The 23,862-nt window shown below is 26.3% G+C and overlaps 1 protein-coding gene across 1 annotated transcript in view; it reads left to right on the forward strand.

Moving 5' to 3' along the window:
• LOC100209091 (protein FAM50A) overlaps positions 1 to 23,862 on the forward strand; it is a 67,060-nt gene that overhangs the window by 39,092 nt on the left and 4,106 nt on the right. The window contains exons 4-11 of the mRNA XM_065818299.1: positions 4,759 to 4,859; positions 6,839 to 6,924; positions 7,235 to 7,301; positions 7,396 to 7,457; positions 7,997 to 8,073; positions 15,921 to 15,975; positions 16,202 to 16,321; positions 18,248 to 18,358. Coding sequence (XP_065674371.1) covers positions 4,759 to 4,859; positions 6,839 to 6,924; positions 7,235 to 7,301; positions 7,396 to 7,457; positions 7,997 to 8,073; positions 15,921 to 15,975; positions 16,202 to 16,321; positions 18,248 to 18,358 — 679 coding nt within the window. The remainder of the gene's footprint in view (positions 1 to 4,758; positions 4,860 to 6,838; positions 6,925 to 7,234; positions 7,302 to 7,395; positions 7,458 to 7,996; positions 8,074 to 15,920; positions 15,976 to 16,201; positions 16,322 to 18,247; positions 18,359 to 23,862) is intronic.

Below are 23,862 nucleotides of genomic sequence, written 5' to 3' on the forward strand. Positions count from 1 at the left end.
GTACCATCTATTAAAATTCATTCTAGTGTTACTCGTCATTCAATTAAGTGTCATCCCTTTTCTGTAACTGTTCCTAAGTGCTCCAAAAGCGCTTATGCGTCTAGTTTTTTTCCTCAAACATCAGTTCTTCGGAATTCGCTTCCTTCATCTTGCTCTCCTGATTCATATAATTTGCAATCCTTTAAGTTGTCCGTCAATTGTTATCTTGCTCTACAATCTTCATCTTTTTCCTTTCGGTAACTTCCAACTTTAATTAGTAGCTGCTTGCAGCCTTGTTGGAAACAAAGATGTTTAAAAAAAAAAAAAAAATCTTTTAATTACAATTTTTGTTGAGTTTATGCTGTTCCTGAAGAAAATCTTCTAAAGACTCACCTGATGTTTGATGTCTTTTAAGTAATTGATGCCTTGCAAAAATTTCACTAGGGGTTTTTATGTATAAATTTTTCAAGGTTTTAACAATACTTTTATAAGAATCACACTCTTTAATGTAATAATAATTGGAATAAATAAGCATTGGATGATACAAAATTAATGATGAAATGAAGTGAAATTTGCCTCAAGCATCCTCTCCACAATCCTCAATAAAATTCTCATATGTTCGCTTCCAATGCTCCATTCTTTTAAAGCAGTTGGTGCCTTATGATCAAAATCAAGCCTCGTTGGTTTTGAAATCTTTGACATTTTCCATTAATTTTTTTTTTGTTGGGTTGAATAAATTGTTATAAACTCAACAATAATATACTCATTTGAAGATACAAGAATTAAAATTGTTTTTAATTAAACGATTTGATTAAGTATAATAAAAACATTATTATTTTCAAGACATAATATTTTGTCAGTTCAAGTGAATATCAGACTCAAATAGCAACTTAGTCTATACAATTCAGTGCTGAATTTATTTTCTGCTAATTAATTGACTTTAATAAAAAAATAAACTTAGCAGCTTTTTCTTTGTTACTCAGATCTGAGTCTTGCTTAGCACACTCAGATCTGAGTGAAACCTTATGAGTAGAACACTTATTTTGCCACTTAAGACAGAAGTAGATTATTAGTATTTGTTGTTGTTATAATGATGTGGACCTTACCAATAAACAGGTGATAAAACTGTTAAAACCTCCAAGCTAAGTTTAGGTTTCAGAAATTGATATTAATTTTCACTAAATTTATTCCAGCCACTGCATTTTTCTCTTAACTTAATACTTTAGTAACATAATACACCTTGATGGATATTTAGTTTATTAAAGTCTGACTATGTTTTTTGTTGTTGTTGTTAAATGTCCGTAGTTCTTTACTTTTGTGATTTGACATGTTTCCATAATGCCATTTTTTTATTTAAATGCAAAAATGTGCTTTCTAACCCTAAGCTCCATTATTCTCAGTTTACTAAAGGTTGGTTTCCATATAGTATATATAGCGACAACTGTCGCGCAACAACATCTGCAGTATTTTAGAAGTGTTTTCAAAACAAATGTTTTTATCACCTCCGTGAAGCCAAACAAATAATGTCCCCTTTTTTATATAAATATATATATATATATATATATATATATATATATATATATATATATATATATATATATATATATATATATATATATATATATATATATATGTATATATATATATATTATAATATTATGAACCTGTTACTAATTTTATGAAATATGTGCTTTTAGCTGAAGATTTTTTTTAATTATCTTCACTACAAATTGTTGTAAAAAAAAATGTTTTTAAAATATGACAAGTATACACAAATAAAAATATAGACAGGTTCTAATGATAACAAAAAACTTTACCATTAACTGGGAATATAACAAAGATTTAAAAAAACAAACGCTCAAGAATTAAACGTTAAAAAAAATTAAATAATTTTTGTGAAGAGTTTTAGCATTTACAAAAATTTATTTCAAAACACCACATTAAAAATATGTACATAAAACTTTAGTTCGACTAATTTTTTTAAGAAGTAGTTATCCAGATTCCCAACAACACTTATTTCCAGCCAAAAAAATAATAGATATTGATCATCAGCTTTGGTACTGTTGGAAAACTCTTCTTTAACTTTTTTCTAATGATAAGTTTCTAATAATTAATTCTAGTAATAAAAAGAGTAATATTTTTTTAAAAACTCATTGTTTAAAAACCATTGTGAAAAAGGAGCATTTAACACACTTATTACTGAGCTACAACTTCATGACAGAGAATTTTTTCATCGTTTTTACAAAATGTTGCCTGAAAGGTATGAACACTTGTTATCAATGATTGCACCTAGCATTACAAAAAAAGTTATGTCAAAGCCGTCAAACTATATACTTGGCTATTGGAGATTCACAACAAACACAAGCTTTTTACTTTAGACTGGGCAAAACAACAGTATGCAACATTATAAATGAAACAAAAGGCTATTTGGGATGTGTTACAACCATGTTATCTAAATGCATCAAGTACATCAAATGAGTGGGAAAAATTGGCAAATGAATTTGAAAATGAATGGAACATTCCTAATTGTATAGGGGCCATAGATGGTAAACATGAAGCTCCTAGTTTGATTGGATCATCATATTACTACTACAAAAACAATCACAGTATGGTTTTGGTAGCCATATGTGATGCAAAATATAGCTTTACTTTGGTAGATATAGGTAGCTATGGCAGAGATAACGATGCTTCTATATTCAATGAAAGTAAAATGGGTAAAGCTTTCAAGAACAACTTATTCAAACTTTCTAAAAATCAACAGCTATCAAATGGCACACAAGTACCACTATTACTAGTTGGTGATGATATTTTTGCATTGAAATCATGGTTAATGAAGCCTTTTTCTGGTAAAAGTTTGACAATTAAAGAACGTATTTTTAACTATCGATTATCTTGGACTAGACAAACAATTGAAAACACCTTTAGAATTATAGTAGCTAAATGGAGAGTATTTAGACGTCCAATAAAAGCAACTTCAGAAAATATTGAAAACATTATAAAAGTTGCAATTTGATTACATAATTATTTAAGGATCAATGACGGTATTAACTATGTACCATCTGGATTTGTTGGTTTGGAAACAAATTCTGGTGAATTTGTTCCTGGAGACAAATAGGGAAATAAAACGTGAAGGTAATGCTTTACATATTTTACCTATGGTACAACCATAAAACAGTCTTGCAAGACAAAACTTGTCGCACTACTTTTAGATATATGGAAACCAACCTTAAATCTCAGAAACAAGGTTGCAGTCAAATACAGTTGATCAAATACAAATACAAATATGTTAATTTCGGACTTCCAAATACAAATTCAAATAGAACATATGTAAACAACATTTTCCAAATACAAATATTTGTATGCTAGGTTTAGAAAAAAAGATTTCTTTAATACAATATCAATAAATATATACTAAATAGAATAAAACAACTCTTTTAACAAATATCTATTACAAACAAATTTTTAACATATTTTAGTGTTAAAAGTAAAAAAAAATCTTCGTTTTTCCCAAAAAAAACAACCTAGTTTAAGGTGTTTTTATTTTGGGTAAATTACCATATCAAATATATTTCAATCAAATGCAAATGCAAATAGGCTAATTCAGTCTATAACTACCAAATACAGATACAATTTCAAATAAAAATGCATATTTGACTCTGCTCAGGAGTTGTTGTCTTCCATTGCTAAAGTTATTTCTCAGTTAAACTCTTCTTCAGCTTGTCTTACAAATAGTCTTACCAAAGTCTGTGGTTAGAATTTAAAAAAAAAATTTGGAAAACACTTAGACCCCCTAACTATTGCCCAATCAGCTCAGCCGGCACAGTCTGAAAAAAACATTTTTTGAACATTCACAAGATGTTCAGAACATTAAAAAAATGGTTAAAAGACATCTTTTTTAGAACAAACGCCGGTTAGGAATCTTCTTTGATATATCAAGACCATTGCTCTTGATATATCAAAGGCCTTTTTATAAATGAAAGTCTGTTCTCGGTAAGTTTACTTCATATGGTGTATCTGGGAAAGTTTTTGAAACTATTAAATAAATCTTACATCTAAAGTAGGTTTATTTGTGACAATCTAACTTTATACTTCAGTCTTCAAGTGTACAATCCAAAATTTTCTCTTTGTGGTTCTCACCAATTTCCTTACTCCTAAATGTATTCTCTACATCTTATTTCCCCTATATAAAATACTGTTGTCACATTTAAGCTGGTTCTTCTAATAATACCCTCCCTCTTCTAGACAAAGTTAAAAAAAAGTAGTTAGAGGTACTTTAGCTCCCAAGTTTCTGTTTCAATTTTGTAATGTTGCATATCTTTCTCTTTTCTACAAGTTACTAAATATAGAATTGGTAGATATGCTATCATCTCTAGTTCAATTAACCTAAACTTTATCTTGTGTGACTTTTCAGCAAAGTTGCATCTTTTTACGGTCCTGTCCTTTGGAAGGGACAGATAGAGTAAAAGGCAGTTGGAAGTAAATTTGTTTTGAAAAATGACATTATGGAAAAATTGAAATATATTTTTACAACAGGATGTCCTTCCTTATGTTAGCTTATTTTGTAAATCAGGACTCAGTTTTTTTGTGTGGAAATCACCATTCAAGATTTACAAGCTTTTTCTCCCAATACCCACAATCAAATAAGGGCTTTTATATCAGAGTTTTCTTTTCTCTAAATAATTTACTTTCACAATGACTAAAAAATCTCACTAGCTATAGGAACAATTTAAAGTCATGACTAGAGTATGCATGACCATTCAATTTTTTTTAATTTATTAGTGAAAAAGAAAGGAAAAGAAAGAAAAAGGAGCAAGAAAAAACAGAGAAGCGTTCAAAGTTATCATTTGGCTTAGAGGAAGAAGAAGAAGATGAGAATGAAAGTATATTTCTTTTTTAATGATGAATTGAAGTTACAGTTTTTATTTTATTTTACTTTTATTCTCTTGAACTTTTTTTTTTCAGTAGAATGATGTTAAAGGATGACAATAGTAAGATGAAACCCTCTTCACTGTCGTTCTTTTGATAGTTGCTTATTGATTTCTAATTTAACTTATTCATTTTTTACTAATAGAAAATAAAATGTGATGATTTGGTTTTAAACAATAATTATTTGATTTAATTGGTGAAAAAATATAATTGTACTATTAAAACTGTAAGACCGAATAGATCAGGGTGCCTAAAATTTCAAAGAGGGAAAACTGCTACATTCTTTATGTATTCAAAAAAGATAAGATAGTAAAATCACCTTGAGTAAGGCAAAACTAAATTTAAACCTTAAAAATATCTCTAAATGGACAGTATCTTGTTAAGTCCCATCAGGTAAGTTTTTTTAATCATTGCATCATCAACCATCATTGTCTTAGAACACTCAGACATAAATCTAAATTAAATGCTCCGAAACTTTCTGGAATAATACAATATGATTAGAAGTTGATCCTGAAACTGTAAAGATAAACTTAAGTAGTGCTCAATATAATAGCCAAGTACCATTAATGAACTACAAACAATTCTGGGATTTGGTCATTTCAGTGATAAGTCAAAGTTAAATGTGTTATCGGATGGAAAAGTAAAGGTTTGAAGGAGACCAAATAAAGCGCATGTGTTCTTCGCTAAAGCTTAATGGAGAAAGTATTTTTGTGTTAGGGTGTGTGAGCTTTGAAAAATCTTTTGGTACAATATGTCCAGAATATACTATCTCAGACTACAGTTATAACATACGAATTCGTATTGCAGTCTCCGATTTAGAAAAAGATCTAGGTGTTATGACATCTACTGATGGAAAATACTGCCAACAAATCGAATTTTAAAAACAATTAGACAATTATATTAAAAGTGAACATAAAGTCACCGGCTGATATAGAGTGTGCTTTTTACACACTCTAGTTTAACATTATAAAAACTAAAATTTTTGTTATATTTTAATTTTTATTTTGTTAAATTTCAGCAATAAATAGTTGTTATTATTATCATATTTCTTGAATGATCAATTGGTATGATTCAGTTAAAAATATGCTTATATTTTTGATAAATATGATATTCGATAAAAATGATCTACATTTTATCTACATTTTAGTTTTGATATAAGGATTTTCATTGTATCTTTGATATAAGGATTTTCATTGTATCTTTGATATAAGGATTTTCATTGTATTTTTGATATAAGATATTTGATATTATTTGTAAAGAGTTAGATAAGAGCTATAAATACAATCTCTATCTAATCTCTGATAATATCTAATCTCTTATAATATCTAATCTCTTATAATATCTAATCTCTGATAATATCTAATCTCTTATAATATCTAATCTCTGATAATATTTAATCTCTAATAATATCTAATCTCTAATAATATCTAATCTTTTATAATATCTAATCTCTAATAATATCTAATCTCTTATAATATCTAATCTCTAATAATATTTAATCTCTAATAATATCTAATCTCTTATAATATCTAATCTCTTATAATATCTAATCTCTAATAATATCTAATCTTTTATAATATCTAATCTCTAATAATATCTAATCTCTTATAATATCTAATCTCTAATAATATCTAATCTCTAATAATATCTAATCTCTTATAATATCTAATCTCTAATAATATCTAATCTCAAAAGCTATAAATCAAATAAAATCTTTAATTAAGTCTCTCCAATAAAGTCTCTCCAATAAAGTCTCCAATTTTATGTGGAAATCTAAAAATCCATTTTATCCATTCTATGAAAAAATTGTTAAATTACGTTGAAACATTGAATGAGTTATTAAAAAAATTAATAACATTTTTATTTATGTCTATATCATTTTAAAATGAATTGATCTTTTAACATGTTATTTTTAAATTTTTTAAAAATTTAGCTCATTTTGAAGAAATAAAACCAGGGCGAAGGCTGGGTAAAAATCCAGATGTTGATACATCTTTTTTACCTGACAAAGATAGAGAAGTATTTTTTTGCTTTTTAAACCAGCTGTAGTCTTTTTTTTAAACTAATTTATTAGATAATAAAATAAATATAGACAAAGCCAAAACAAAAAATAATTAACTAATTTATTAAATAATAAATTCCAAACATACAAATAACAACAAATTTTTTAGTTTCGGCTTTATTAATTGATTAGATGTTTTTTTATTGTTAGTATTTTTTTCCTTTATAAGTTAAGTTTTATATGTTATTTTTTATTTAACAAATAGTTGTCAAGAACTTTTTCATAATACAAATTGTTTAAATAAACATTTATAAATAATTTTATTAGGAAGAAGAAAATAAAGAGAGAGAGCGCTTGAGACAAGAATGGGTTGAAAAACAAGAACAAATCAAAGGTTTTTATTTTTAAAATATTTATTTTTTAAATTCGTATTTTAGAGTAAAATATTATTTATAGTTTTTAATAAATTTTAACCAATTATTTTTAAGCTGAAAGTGTTGAAGTGACATATAGTTACTGGGATGGTTCTGGTCATCGAAAAAAATGCTTAGTAAGTTATTTTAATATATAGAAAAAAAGGAGCAAATGAACTTCATTTTTAATTAACTAATAAGGGATGCTGGCAAAAAAAACTAAAAATTAGTTTAATAAGGATTTACAGTCATTTAATGAAAATAAATTTTTTTTAAAAGTTAAAATTTTCTATCAATTTTAATTTGATTAGATTCTTTCTACATTTTTGTTCAGGCTTTTCTATTACTAAGTTATGCAATTAATATTTGAGACTTTTTAATGGGGTTTCTTCAAACTTTTGATTTAATATTGAATTTTAAAAATGTCTTTTAATTAATTTGTTTAAAAATTATATTTAATTAAATCGATTATATCAAATAACAAATAGTAAATTTATGTGTTTTATATGTAATATATGTGTTATATATAATACATATAATGAAAACAAAATTACACACGCACACACAAATATATATATATATATATATATATATATATATATATATATATATATATATATATATATATATATATATATATATACATATACATACAATTACTTTCTTAAAAATTCAGATGAAGAAAGGTGATACTATTCAAAAATTTTTACAGCAATGTTTAAGAGATCTCCGTCAAGAATTTACAGAGCTAAGGTTTTTTATTTTCCTTGCTTTTTGTTTTGAAAAAAAACTTTTATATAAAAAATAAAGTTGATAATTTAAAAAAAAAAATTGGTGCATTTTTTTTTTTGATTTATCATCATTATTTTTACTAATTCTTTTTTTTTATATATTATTAAGAGTATTATAGTTTTATTTAATAAATCATTATAAAATTTCACATAATACAAGTTTATTTAAATAAACTTTATAGTTATAGTATACAATGAAAATTGTTTGTACTCTATAATATAATATAGAATAATATAAAAAAAATCTTACCTTTTATTTTTATGACTAAATTTTATCAACAGGTAAATTTTAAATAAAACTTGTATCTAAAGAAAAGATTTGAAAAAACAAAATACTATCAAGATTTAAAGAAAAAACTTTTCAATAAAAAGTTATTACTATGGGAAAAAAAAAATCTTGCAGTTAATAATAATGTCAAACTGATCAAATTTCATGGAAATTGGTTTCAAGTGGGACTTCCTTTGGCTTCAGCTGATATGGCTTGACTAAATTTTAGGTTTCTTGTTGTTATATTTTTTAAAGTTTTCCATGTGTCTAAATGCTTTGTCACAAATCTTTCTGTCCCAAATATGCCACAAAGCATCCATTTTTTTATCAATAAATGTCAATTTTGTTGCTCTTTTTCAATTCATATGACCCCCAAACCATCACATTGTATCATATTATATAATGGGTAGGCATGCGGTGAGACACTTTATCTGACTACACATATATTATTTTGTTTTGACAACTTGGCCATGGTACTTAGCATTTTGTTTCGCTAACTTGCGTTTTAACTTTTAAAATTGTGCTGAAAATACCAAACTAAACTGAAGAGAAAATTAAAAATAAACAAAATCTTAACAAATAATAAAATAAATAAACCAGTAAAAATAAAGTCATAACATTTTTTAGTTAAAAATTGTCTCATTTAATAGTTAATAAAACTAATAATTTTTTTAATTTAAAAGTGTCTCAATTAATACTTTAAATCAATAGTTTTTCATATATCACAACATCAGAGTAGCGCTTAGGGGTATTTAATGTTATATATTTGAGGTGCAACTGTTAGTTTGGCATTGATGCAGGTTCAAATTCTATAAACAGTTTTTTTTTCAACGTTTTTAAACATTAGAAATTATCAAAGTTTTAAATTTTTTAATAATTAGATTTTTTTCAAATTAGATTTAAATAACTTTAAAACTTCGATTTTTTCTAAATTCTTTGAAAATAGAAACTCTTGTAAATTAAAAAAAAAAAACATAAATTTTATTCTCTTTTTTTTTTCTGGTTAATATTTTATTTGTTTTATCATTGGTAAAGATTTTGTTTCTCTTTTCAGTTTATGGTTTGTTTATTTTTATAATTTTTCCTTGAATTTGTTTTTTTCAGCTCACTTTTAAAACATGTAAATTATCAAAGCTTGCAAAGTGACAGGTCAAAACAAAATATTATTATGTTGGTCACAGCATCAAAACATTTGAATTTGGAAATTAAAATATTTTGGATTTGAAAAGAAAGTTAGTACTGAATTCTAAACTAAATCCTAAATTGGTGTATGCATATACATTAACAGAAAACTTCTACAAAGGAAATAATAAAAGCATTACATTGGAATCAATAAAATCATTTGGTTGGCTCAAGTTGATGGCTCAAGGAGCAATTAAACAAACCACTACAAACAGTGTAATAGCGAGTACATTGAACAAGTATTTCGTTTCAATTTTCAAGTAGGAAAATTCCACAAACATCCCAAAACTTAGTGATAAATTTAATTTTGAATGCCTGAATCCAAGCTTTACAGAAGCAATTATTAAATTTCATATTGACAAACTTGATGTACAAAAAACTGTAGGAGTAGACAACGTTCACCTGGAAGTTCTAAATATGTGTTCTAAATCACTTTGCAAGCCTTTATCAATATTATTTAACAAGTTTTACGAATCAAGTGTTGTTTTCGACCTTTGGAAATAAGCCCTGATTAAAAAGGGAACCATCTAATCATCTTCCAATTTCACTAAGTTCTGTTGTATGCAAATTAATGGAGCATATTATACATGATAAGATAACGAAACATTTAGTAGTGCACAATTTGAGAATAAAATAACAACATTACTTCGTTAATAAAAATAATTGCACTACCAATTTGCTTGAATCAATTTATTTTATCACAAAAGCACTTGCAGATGGAAAAATGAAGTGTTATTATTAGATTTTGCAAAAGCATTTGACTCAAGATTAGAAATAAATTATTATTGTGGTGTAAAAGTTTTTAAGTCAAAGATTGCAATGAGTAATAGTTGGAGAATTTGTGTCAGAATGGAAATAAATTGATAGTAGAGTCCCTCAAGGCTCAGTTTTAGGTCCACTATTCTTTGTGGTATTTATAAACGATTTATTAATTAAAATCAAAAATGAAGGCAGACTATTCCCTGACGAAACTAAACTATTAGCAGTCATTAAATCGGAATCAGATAACATCAGTTTATAAAATGATCTCAATGTTTTAAAAAAATAGATAGAGGACTGGCAAATAAAATTTAACTCGCAAAAATGTAAAGTAATGCATTTCGGAAATAACAACTCTAAATATAAATATAAAATTGATGAAGTTATACTAGAGCAAATAAAAGTTAAAAATGATCTTGGAATATTTATCTCGAATGATTTTGATTGGAGTCACCATATATGCTATGTGATTAATAAAGCAAATAAACAAATAGGAAGAATTAAACATGCATTTGAATATATAAATGAAAGTATTATTACCTGATTATACAAATCATTAGTTCAACTGCTCAAGTATGGAGCAGTTATTTCGAACCCCCATTGGAATGGAGAAATTAATAGACTTGAAAAAGTTCAAATTAAAGCGAAATGTCTAGTTAGTTATGGTCATGAAGAAAGAAATTTAAAACTAAAATTGCTTTCATTGAAAAACAAAAGAAGGCGGGGTGATTTAATCCAAATGTTCAAATTAGTAAAACAATTTGACGAAATAGATTTGCATAACCGAATTGAATATTTTAATACTAATGGCCAAGCAAGAGATCATAAATTAAAAATGTCAATTATGAAGTCAAAATGTCAATAAGAACACAAAGTTTAACATAATCAGACAAAAAATTTCCTCTTTGTATGGTTATACTTTGACTGGAATGTACTGACACAAAAAATCATTGAGTCAACAAATGTAAATTAATTTAAGAACCACATTGACAAATACTAAATTGTAACAAATTCAGATCTTGTATATTGTTTTTAATCCTTGTTGAATTTTTTGGCTGTTATAGACTGAAATTCTACATAATTTCAGTTTCGACTCTAATGAGTTACAGCATCATTTCTATAACTTCTATATTTTATTTGAAACTTTTTTTGATGTTATTTTTTATGTGAGATTATTTTTTTGCATTTTGTATTTTAAAATTATAATTTGCTATAAATTATTTTTTTAAATAAAATTTGCATAGTTATAAACTAGAGATAATCATGTATTTTTTTGATTTATGATAACAAATTGATAATAACTTGATTCTTCTTCTAATAATAACAACAATAATGATAATATATATATATATATATATATATATATATATATATATATATATATATATATATATATATATATATATATATATATATATATATATATTAATAAGAAAACATCAAACAATACGAATTCTTTTAATACAAATAATAATTTATTTTGAGAAATTTTCAATGGGTTATGGATACCAGCATCATCAGCTCGTAAAATATTACAAAATTTTTTGAACGTTAAAAAACAGTTTAATAAAAAAATTTTTAACTGACGTCAGCAGTTGAATGGCTTCTTTTTTCGTTACGCAAGAATATAAAAAATGGAGTCCAAAATTTAGTTATAACAAATTGCCCATTATCGAGATTTATTCCGCCATTCGATGGGAAACATTGGTGCTTCTGTATTTCAAGTGCTTCTCATACTTTACTGTCGAATTTTTTTGTTTCAACTTTAAGAGTTTTAATTTTCTCCTTTAATTTTTTCTTTATTTTTTCAGATTTTAAGAGAATTCGTATTGTTTGATGTTTTCTTATTAATATAACATACACTCTTATACACGATGTCTACACTGAAATCATATATATATATATATATATATATATATATATATATATATATATATATATATATATATATATATATATATATATATATATACAGCGGTGGCCAAAAATTAAAGACCACTCTTTTTTTTTTTTCAAAATCTATTTTTAACCTCAGTATAATTTTATTTTGGAAAAAGGTATCAAAAAAAGAAAAACATTTTTAGAAAGAATTTCTATTGTATTTTATATTTATTATAAAAGAATTTATAATTTTTTTACACAATAATGTTAAAAAATTAAAAAAACTGACTAGTAAAAAATATAAATGGGAAAAAAAATTGGACAAAATTTTAAAATTTTTAAGTTTTAAAAATATTTCAAAACCAATAAAAAAATAATTTAGAAACGTGTTTCCTCCATTTGTTTTCAAGCACTCTTGTACTCGTTCTGGCATTGAATTCATTAAAGTTTTGATTACTTCATCAGGCACATTTTTCAAATGATGAGAGATAGAAGATTTCAAATCTTCCAAATTGTAAAGTTGTTCTTTACCAAGCTTGTGATCAAGCCACGACCATAAATTCTCTATTGGATTCAAGTCTGGACTATTGGCAGGCCATGGAAGCACTTGAATTTTATTAGAATCGAACCAATCGCTAACAACGTGCGCTTTATGACACGGCGCATTATCTTGCTGGAAAATAAATCCATCTTGCAACTGCCATAAATCAATACTAGGAATAAGCGAGTTTTCCAAAATTTCGATGTACCTTTTTTTGTTGAGTCTACCATGGAATAAATGAAAAACGCCAACTCCACAGGCACTCATACAGGCCCAAATGCCTATTGAACAATTGCCTTGTTTTGTTCAGTTTAAAATGCATGATTCATCGAACCGTTCGCTTGGAAGTCTATGCAACATTACGCAACCTTTTCTGTTGTCTACCTCAACGTTCATTTCATCACTAAAGACCACATGGCTCCACTGATCTGTTGACCAATTTTTTTGTAGTTTGCACCACTCTTTCCTGGCAAATTTTTGTTTTTTATTTAAGCGTGGTTTTTTTGCAGCAGCACGCCATAAATAATTTAAATTGTGGAGGACCCTTCGCACAGTTCTAGAGCTTGCTTTCAGACCATTTGACAGTGTCCATTTCGTAGACAAGTCTGTAGATAATGCTTGTCTGTTTTCTTTCATTAATCTCACTAACGAGCGAACATCACGTCATCTGAAATTTTATTGCATCCAGTCCTATGACGATCATTAATTGACCGGGTCTCTTTGTATCGTTGAATTATGTTAATAATGTAAGAGTGAGACCTTCCGAGCTTTTCTGCTATTTGTCTGATGCTATAGCCTTCTTTTTTTAATACAAGAGCCGCGTATATGTCTTTTTCTTCGATCTTTGCACGCATTTTTGCAATATTTTTATATCCTTATTGCAATTCAAAAAATAAATGTTTATTTGATATCGAAACTCAGGTTTCGACATTTTATTTTATAGCCAACATAATAAGCAATTAAGACAGTTAAAAAAAATAATGGATTATTATTTTTAATAAGTGCAAATTAAAGATTTGAAAGTGGTTGTTAAATTTTGTCCAATTTATTTAAAGAAGATTTATAAGTACTCATCAGTTTTTTAATAAGTTAAATGCTATTTAACTAGAATTAGATTAAAAAAATTATGCGACTTTAATCCGTTTAATTAACAAGATATTATAAAAAAAAATTTAATATGTCAATTAGAATCTTTTTAATTTTAATTTAAAGATTAAGAAACCAACTAAAAAATGAGTGGTCTTTAATTTTTGGCCACCGCTGTATATATATATATATATATATATATATATATATATATATATATATATATATATATATATATATATATATATATATATATATATATATATATAGATATACATATACATATACATATATATATATATATATATATATATATATATATATATATATATATATATATATATATATATATATATATATATATATATATAAATATATAAATATATATATATACATATATATATATATATATATATATATATATATACATATTATTATTATTATTATTATGTTGCTGTTATGTTGAAATTTTTAAACAATATGTGGTGCTCCATAAACAATAGTAGTTTTCTGGCAATTAATAATTTTGGAGTTCAATAATATTTTTAGTGCTGTACCTAGATGTAATCCCAAAACTTTTGGACTGTTTCTGTTATTGAACTGCCCAAAACAAAGTATTTAACATAAATTAATTGTTTGCATAAATTAATAAATACACAAAGAGGAAGCAAATACAACAAAACTTTGTCACCTTTTTGTTCAGTGAAAATATTAGCTAAAAAAGGAAATAAAGTTTTAACCAATAATGTTAGGTCTGGTAAGTTGTGAATGTTGAGTGTTTATTTTTCCACTTAATCTCTCTGCACTAAGCAAAGAAACTATTTTTCAGTGCTATCTTTAATTTAAAGTTAATGTATTTGTTTTTGTCGGGTCTAAATAAAATTGGCGTCTAAACTAAATAAAGTTGACAATGTGTTAGTCATGTTTTGTTTATTGGTTTCTTTATGTTTGTTTATGAATAAATTAATAATTTTTTTTTAATCTTATTTTCTTATCAAGACTTTTTAATCACATTGTAGAATGACTGTGACTCATCTAATAGTCATTTTTTAAATAATTTTACAATAAAAATAAATATGGTATTATTTTTTCAAGGTTGCTTGCTGCAAATTGTATCTATATTTTAACATTAAAAGACTTTAAAAATTAAAAATTTTATTACTAAGAAGAAAAGCGTTTTTTATTCTGCTTAGTGCAAGGTATTACATAAACTCTTGCTGGTGCTGATTTTATTATGCAATTATTTAATATATTCTGTATTAATTAATTATCCTGTACATTTGCTGCTTATTATCCTGTATCTTATATAGTGTTTGATAGTGACAAGGTGGTAGAGTGCTTGCTTCATTAGTCATAGGTAAAGAGTTTGGAGTTTGAACCCCATTATATCTCTGGTAGGGGTATGGTGTTTGAACCTGCCAATTTCTTTATACTTGCATGTGTTCAAATATAACTATCCTATTTATTTATGATACGTTAACATCAGGACATCTATTCATGATATGTTAACATCAGGACATCTATGACATCATGTATGATAGTAATAAAGTAAAAAGTTAAACTCATGAAATTTTTAATAAAAAAATTTTGTCCAAACTTAAATATTTTTTATTTAAAAATTACATTTTAACCATTTAGTTTATCAAAAATTTAAAATAAAATTTTAAATGTCGCTATATTATTCTGAGACATATTTGAGGGAATATTCTTTATTAAGGTTTATATTGTTTTTAGTGTTTGTGTTTTAGCAAACTATTTAGTGCATTGTTAACATTAAAACAGACATTGTTTCACTTTCTGGAGTGCAAACTTCAATTAGAATTGTTAGTTTTGTGTATTTATTTTATCTTGTTGTTATATATATTCTTGTTGTATACAAAAAAATTAAAGTAATGAAAATAATTCTGAGCTTTATTTCAAATATTTGAATTGTATATTTATGATTACTGTAGTAACTAAATTACTCATTTGTTTTACTGAATTACTACTTGTTTTACTTTTTTTACATATTTTTCCACTTGTTTCAGATTTTTTTTATTTTAAATTAACTTTGTGTTTTTTAATATTTCAAAAAAAAATTTTTTAATTACAGACCTGTTGATGTAGTTAGTTTGATGTATGTCAAAGAAGATCTAATTATACCTCATGTATGTAATTATGCTATATTATGTAATTATGAAATTATGCTTCAAATAAGTTTAGTTATACAGTTATAAAATTATATATTATCTATGTAATTGTACCTGTATGTTATGTTCATATGAGAATTTTAAACTTTAAATTTAAAATTGTGATTTTTAAAAATTATAAACTTAATTATTATTATAGACTTGTAATTCTTGTGGTTTGTTTACCATTATACTTTCTGTCTAGCATTATACTTTCTATGATTTCATCGTTAACAAGGCAAGGGGCAAAAGCGGACCATTATTTTCATTTGATGCATACGAAGACATTCGCATAACACAAGATGCTTCTATTAGTAAGGACGAGGTATAAAATTTAAGAATTAATTTTAAAATTGTTTTTGTTTGAAAAGTTGAAAAGTAAAGCCATTTTTATGAAGACAATTGCGCAGTTTCAAGAATTTGAAAATTTGCAAAAAATCTTTATGTCTATGATAATTATTCTGATAGGTCATTAGACATGCTTAGATACTTAGGTCATTAGGAAAGTTCGTAGAACTATAAGAATAAAATAAGAGTTTTTTTTAATTTAATTTTATTAAATGTTCAGAATAATTTCCATCATTATCTATACAAGTTTGCATCCTTTCAAACCATTTGTCAGACATTTTTTTATACTCTTTGGGGTTTTTTTTTTATACTCTTTTATACTCTTCTTTGGGTAAGCTTTGAAGTAGTTCATGTTTAACCGTTATGAAGTTTTTTTTACTTTTGACGTCAGTATCGTTATTATGATTTTTTTTATCAAATTGTATACCCAAAAAGTCAGATAGAGCTAAGTATGGTGAGTATGGTGGGTGGTAAATTATTGTAATTCTAGCTTGGTTAAGACAATATGTGATGGTTTGAGTTACATGGGGTCGAGCGTTATCATAGAGAAATTTAAAATTTTGAGTTCCTGTTATAGGTATTTGCTTATTTATTTTGCATATAAGAGGTTTCAAACAATTTCTTATATAATATTGTCTAGTAATGGTGTCTCCCTTTTCAACACAACTCATATGAACAACACGTGTTGTTCTGAAGAAGATGTAGAACATGTTTTTGGGCTCAAATCTGTCACATCTTATAATAGTTTTTAGACTTTCACTTTCACCAACCCAACTAGCATTAGCTGACTTGTGTCCAACTTGTCTCAAATAAAACCATGAGTCATCCCTTGTAATAATCTCCATGAACTGTTTCTGAAAGGGGCTAAATTTTCCTTACATGCCTCAACTCTATTCTTGCGATTTTGATGTGTTAATTGGTGGGGTATCTAATGTGATGTTAGTTTTCTTTTTTGAGAGTGAGCCTTATTTATTATTACTTAGCAACTGTACTATATTTTGGTGCTTGGTCACCATGAACTAAAACCAATTCATCGATTATGGCTTGTGCTAAGACTCCAAGTAGAACATGATTTTTAATATATTTTTTCTTTAAAACATGTTTAGTAAAATTTAAATAATTTTTTTAATGCACAATTAAAATTTTTTAATTTTTAATATATAAACATTTTAAATACTTAAAATGTTCATATTTAATTATAAACATTTTAAGTATTTAAAGTACTTAAAATATTACAGATTTATACATAAATATTTAATTATTTCCTCTTCTTTTTTTTTGTAAATTAATAGATCAAGTTCTATGAACTTTTTTAATGACTTAAGTAGTACTTATGTTATACTAGATGTCAGGAGTGGTTATTTTAACTTGGCATTTAGTTAACTATCTAAAAAGGTAGGCCTTGATGACTTAGAGGTTACAAAGGACACAGGTTACCATATAAAATTAGAAATATTAGGTAACAAGTATAGCCTGCCAATGCCTAAAAAGGAAAATGAATGTCTTAAATTACAAAAGTGCTTTTCTATATTTCATTTAAATAGACTTGAAGTTATAAAAAATATCCAGCTTGTTAGCTATTGGGTTCAGAGTACTTGGAGGTGCATATTTTGAAGTATATCATGCCTCATACTTTTAAGTGCATCATACTTCATATATTGAGGCGCATACTCTAGTATTTAGATTATTTAATTTAAAACTTGTTTCCCTGTTTGTCAGGTTCATCTTTCATAGTTATAGGATTAAGAGAGAATAAGAGAGAGAGGTTGTAACAATAAGTATGTGAAAATAATATTTGATTATAGATTTTCTTGGCCTTAAAAGAAAAGCGTTTTCAAAAAAAAGTTTTATGTTTTAACTATTTTTTATATATTTTAGTTTTTTATCTGTTCTAATGTTATAGTCGCATGCTGGAAAAGTTTGTTTACGCAGCTGGTACGAAAAAAACAAACACATTTTTCCTGCAAGTCGGTGGGAGCCTTATGATGCTGAAAAAAAGTGGGACAAATACACTGTATGTATTCTTTTAGTGCTGTGTATGTGTGTGTGTGTCTATATATATATATATATATATATATATATATATATATATATATATATATATATATATATATATATATATAAAAACATATATGCATATATGCATTTATATATATATGTATATATACATATATATATGCATTTATATATATACATATATGCATTTATATATATGCATATATACGCATTTATATATATGTATATATACATATATTTACATATATCTATATATAAATATATATATAGATATATATACTCATTTATATATATATATATATATATATATATATATATATATATATATATATACATATATATATATGCATATATATGTATATATAAATGTATGTATATGTATATATGCGGTAGTGGTGTAGTGGTAGAGCACTCGCTTCATGAGCGAGAGGTTCCGAGTTCGATTCCTGCCACGCCCCTGGTAGTACCGCGCTCAACTTGTTTCTCCGCGCAGCAGCCTTGTTCGTCAAGGTTCGTGTTTCGGAGTTAAAGAGTTGAGAGAGGGTTATAACCACAAGTAGCCTCTTCATCTGTAGTGGCCTTCTCGGCCTTGGGGAGGTAAATTATAAAAAAATATATATGTATATATATATATGTATATATATATGTATATGTATATATATATATGCATATGTATATAAATGTATATATATATATATGTATATATATATATGCATATATATATATATATATATATATATATATATATATATATATATATATATATATATATATATATATATATATATATATGTATATTTATATATGTGTATATATATATATATATATTATATATATGTGTGTATATATATATATAAATATATATATATATATATATATATTTATATATATATATATATATATGCCACTGGTTTAGCTTGGCTTATTTCTCTTCTTTTCGTCATTTGAAACAGGTATCTACCTAATAATTGGAAAGAAGCAAATGTGATACCAATATATAAAGAAAAAGGTAAATAAAACAACCCATCTGAATATAGACCAATATCTTTAACAGCCATATTATGTAAAATCATGGAAAGATTGTTGAAAAAACATATGATGAGTCACCTGGTTCAGCACAAGTTAATCACTAAGCATCATCATGGCTTTGTAAGACAAAAATCATGTGTTACAAATTTATTAGAGACAATAGACATTACATCAGAGGCACTGAACTGTGGCCTTTACGCAATCATAATCTATCTGGATTTTGCTAAAGCCTTTGATAAAGTCTGTCCATGGCCTACTGTTATTATACGGCCTGATTTGTTGCATTTTCCGGAAAAAATTAAGAGGCCAGTTTTTTTACGGCAAATGCTTATTTTATTAAAATGGTCGAGGAATACCTGAGATTATCATCATGTAATTACATTATGCTATACAATATTTTTCGCTAACTGATTTCCTGTTTCAGTATATTCCAACAACATATGAAATACTGAAATAGGCTTTCAAATAGCTATGTATCAAAATGCTACTAAAACAAACTTACATATTGCAAAGACTACTTACAACTGTTATTAGCAAATAAAAATAAAGGTTTGTAATTTTATATGTATTAAGGGTTTGAGAAAAAAAATTTTATTAGCACTAGCTATCAGTTCTTTATCTTTTTTTAAACTTTTTTACCTGATCTTTTCTTACAGAATCTGTAGTTTCTTTTTGTAAATTATTATAAAAAATATTAATAACGATTCGAGATACATATTTAATTCTCCATTCTTGGTGATACTCGCATGTGAAATCAACACTGCTATAATAAATCTTAAAAATTTGTTCTGCAAAACTTTTAAGTGATAAAGAATAACTGCAATGTTTGATTAGAATAGGAGAAATAATATCTAGAATACTAAAAAGATGATAAATAAAATCAGACAAGGATTGACTTGGACATATAAGTCCACCTCTGGATAATATTTTCAGATATTCGATATTAAGAACATCTTGGTCTGTAGAAACCATTTTTTGACCACAAGATAGACATTTAAATCTTTTTTTTTCAATTTTTTTAGCAATGTAGCCTGCTATAGTAACAGCAACTTCCATGCTATCTTCAGAAAGCTGACACTCTAATATCTCTGAAGACAACAATGCAATATCTTGCATAATGTTTTCCAAGTTATTTCTAACATTTTTTATTAAATGGATTATATCATATAATAGATATGTTTTTAAAACTCTATTATAAGCTGGATGATAAATAAATAGTTTTCCATCTCCAGTATAGGATTTATGTAACTCTGAAAATGCATTAACATTGGTAGAATGATTATCTGTAACAATAGCTCTTACTTTATAACCTGATTGATGCAATGAGGTAATGCACTTATCAATTTTTTTTTTCAACCATGATCCTATTGTGCAAACTTCAGGTGATGATCTCACAATATAAGGAATAGCTTTTTGAAGTCCTTCAATCATAAAAACAACAACACCTTTATAAAGACTACTTTTTGAATCTTCACCAATTTATTTCCCACTTAGATATTGGGCTGCTTTTTGCAGATACATTTCATCCACAAGAAGCACACAATCACTTGATACACAATGTTTTTGTAACAAAACTGTTATAGCTTAATATGCATTTATATCACTTTATATCATTTATATGCATTTATATCACTTTATATCATTTATATCACTTTATATCATTTATATCACTTTATATTATTTATATGCATTTATATCATTTATATGCATTTATATCACTTTGGATTTTTCTAAATAAACTAAATTATGGTAAAGGTAGTTGTTCTAACAATAACTTATAAGACTGTGATGAAGTGTGACATAAAACTAGTGCATAACGTTAAGGGATGCAAAATATGGAGGTCTGCCTTGAGGAGAATAGTATCTAATTTCATTTAACTCAAAATTGAATTCATATCATTGGCTTTATTTCTAATATAGACAGGAAAATTTTCCAACATACTACAGTTTGTTAATTTGCAATTATGACCACTACGAAACCATTCAGATAAAGAAATATGAAAATCTTCAAACTCATCTTTTCCTAAATATCTCAAAGTTGGTTCTTTTCGGGGCAACTTTGGAACCTTAGAGTCGATGATGCACTTATTTCATTGGTTTAAATAGTTGGAACTGGAAGAAGATTCCATTTCAAGGTGCATCTTTTTTAGAAGTTAATAAATTTGTCATCATATGATTCACACAAATAACTGAATATTTTGATGGAACCCATTCTTTTCTATTAACAAAGTATATCCATCGTTCTCGCAAATCAAATTCTTCAGGAAAATGAAATGTTGACTTTTTTGGACTGTTAGAGTAACCAGTTTTACAGTTTGTAACAACACATTTATTAACCATTTTATTACTAAAACAAATCAAAAAAATGTAACACAGTTATTTTTAAATATAAAGTTCACTTACATTTATTATTGGAATTATCTCCACTTAAATAACATCTCATAAAAAAGCAGTTCGACTATATACAGTAATAATAATAGACTGTCTGTGTGTCTTTTTCATTATTCCACTCTCTAATGGAATATAATGAAACAGGCAATCAGTCAGAATACATTCACATATTATTCAGTTCAGAATACATTACATATTAAATGACTATAAAAGCATAAACCAATGCATGCAAGCAAATATTTATATAGTAATTGTTACAATATTATAATTCAATATTTTATTCAACACCTTTGTATAATATTCACTGGTAAATATATAGTTATTGTTGTTGTTTTTAAAACCTTTCATACATAATTTAAAATTTACAAATAAGCCGTAAAAAAACTGGCCTCTTAATTTTTTCCGGAAAATGCAACAAATCAGGCCGTATAATTACAGTAGGCCATGGTCTGTCATGAAGCGTTAGTTGTTAAATGAGAGGCCTATGGTTTCAAAGGTAAACTACTGAGATGGCTAAAAGCATTTCTTATGGACAGAAAACAAAGAGTTTTTGTTGACAAAAACTACTCTGAGTGGATAAAAGTTCAGAGTGGTGTGCCACAAGGATCTGTTCTAGGTCCTCTACTGTTTATAATGTACATAAATGACATGCCAGATGTTGTCAAATGTTCACTCAAACTCTTTGCTGATGACTTCAAACTAATAAATATTATAAAGAATCAATTTGACATTGAACAGCAGCAGACAGATCCTGATGCTGTGGCTAAATGGGCAGATAATTGGAAAATGGAGATTAATGCAAGCAAATGCAAAGTATTGACGTTAAAAAAATCGTCCAAAACAATAATTTATGACCACAAATATTTATTTAGCATACACATATTAATTTAGCATACAAAATCAAAATAACAGCCGAACATACTTATTGTCTACCAACCAAGAGCGAGGTCTTGGAAATTTAATAACTAGCGATCTAAAGTAGTCAGCTCAATCAAAACATGTAGCAGTTTAAGCTAATGCAGCACTAGCTTCACTCAAGCAGGCGTTTAGATACTGGAACCCTTCAATATTTAAAATACTTTATACCACATTTGTGAGACCTCACCTTGAGTATGGTTCCATTCAACAAAGTCAATGAAAAAGTTATCAAACGAGTACAAAGAAGAGCCACTAAATTATGCCATTCATTAAGGGGAAAAAAATATGAAGATTGACTAGCCCTATTCAATATCCAATCAATCAAAGCATGTAGCATACGGGTAGATGCAATTCAGTATTTTAAGGAAAGCACTGGTCTTAATACTACATCCTGGATCCACCCTCCAAACAAGTCCAAATCTGGCAATTGTCCTGGGCCAGCAGGTGCAGTTAGAAGAAATAAGGAACGACTAATCAAACAGCTCACAAATAACTGTTGTCAAAGAGAATACTTTTTCTTAAATAGAGTGGTTAATGTTTTGAACACACTTCTGGATTCAGTTAAAAACTCCAAAACTATTAATTCATTAAAAAACAGTTACTATGCACAGTGGGCCTGAGCATGCTCAAAAAAAAATTTTTGTACCCAATTTTTTCACATAGTAGGTCTGAAAGGTGTTACTTTTCTCAACTCAAATCTGTTAAAATTAAAATGTTTGAACGGGGGTTTTTGAAAAAAAAAGTGTTTTCCTTTTTTAAGAATTTCTCAGTAAAAAGCACAAAAAATAACATGAATTGCTATCTATGCTGTCTTTAATATTTCATAAATGTTTAGATATAACAGAAGAATTTAAATATCAATAATAAAAAACATTAATTTATAATTAAAGCTAGTAATTCTATAACAGTATTGTTCATATATTGATAATAAATGAAAAATCTCAAAATATGAAATGTCATTAGTGAATATTTGTGCATAATATTACAGATATATAACAATGTTTTGTACATTACATCAAGTCTGCAGAGCTATCGACTATTTAAAAAAAACTATACATCTTATTTATGTTTTTATTAAGTTTATTCATTTAAAAAGCTTCAATATCCACAACACAAAATAGACTTATTGAGTATTTATTAAAAATAATTTACATAAATAACTCT

Source organism: Hydra vulgaris, chromosome 14 (assembly GCF_038396675.1).
Source record: "Hydra vulgaris chromosome 14, alternate assembly HydraT2T_AEP".
NCBI lineage: Eukaryota > Metazoa > Cnidaria > Hydrozoa > Anthoathecata > Hydridae > Hydra > Hydra vulgaris.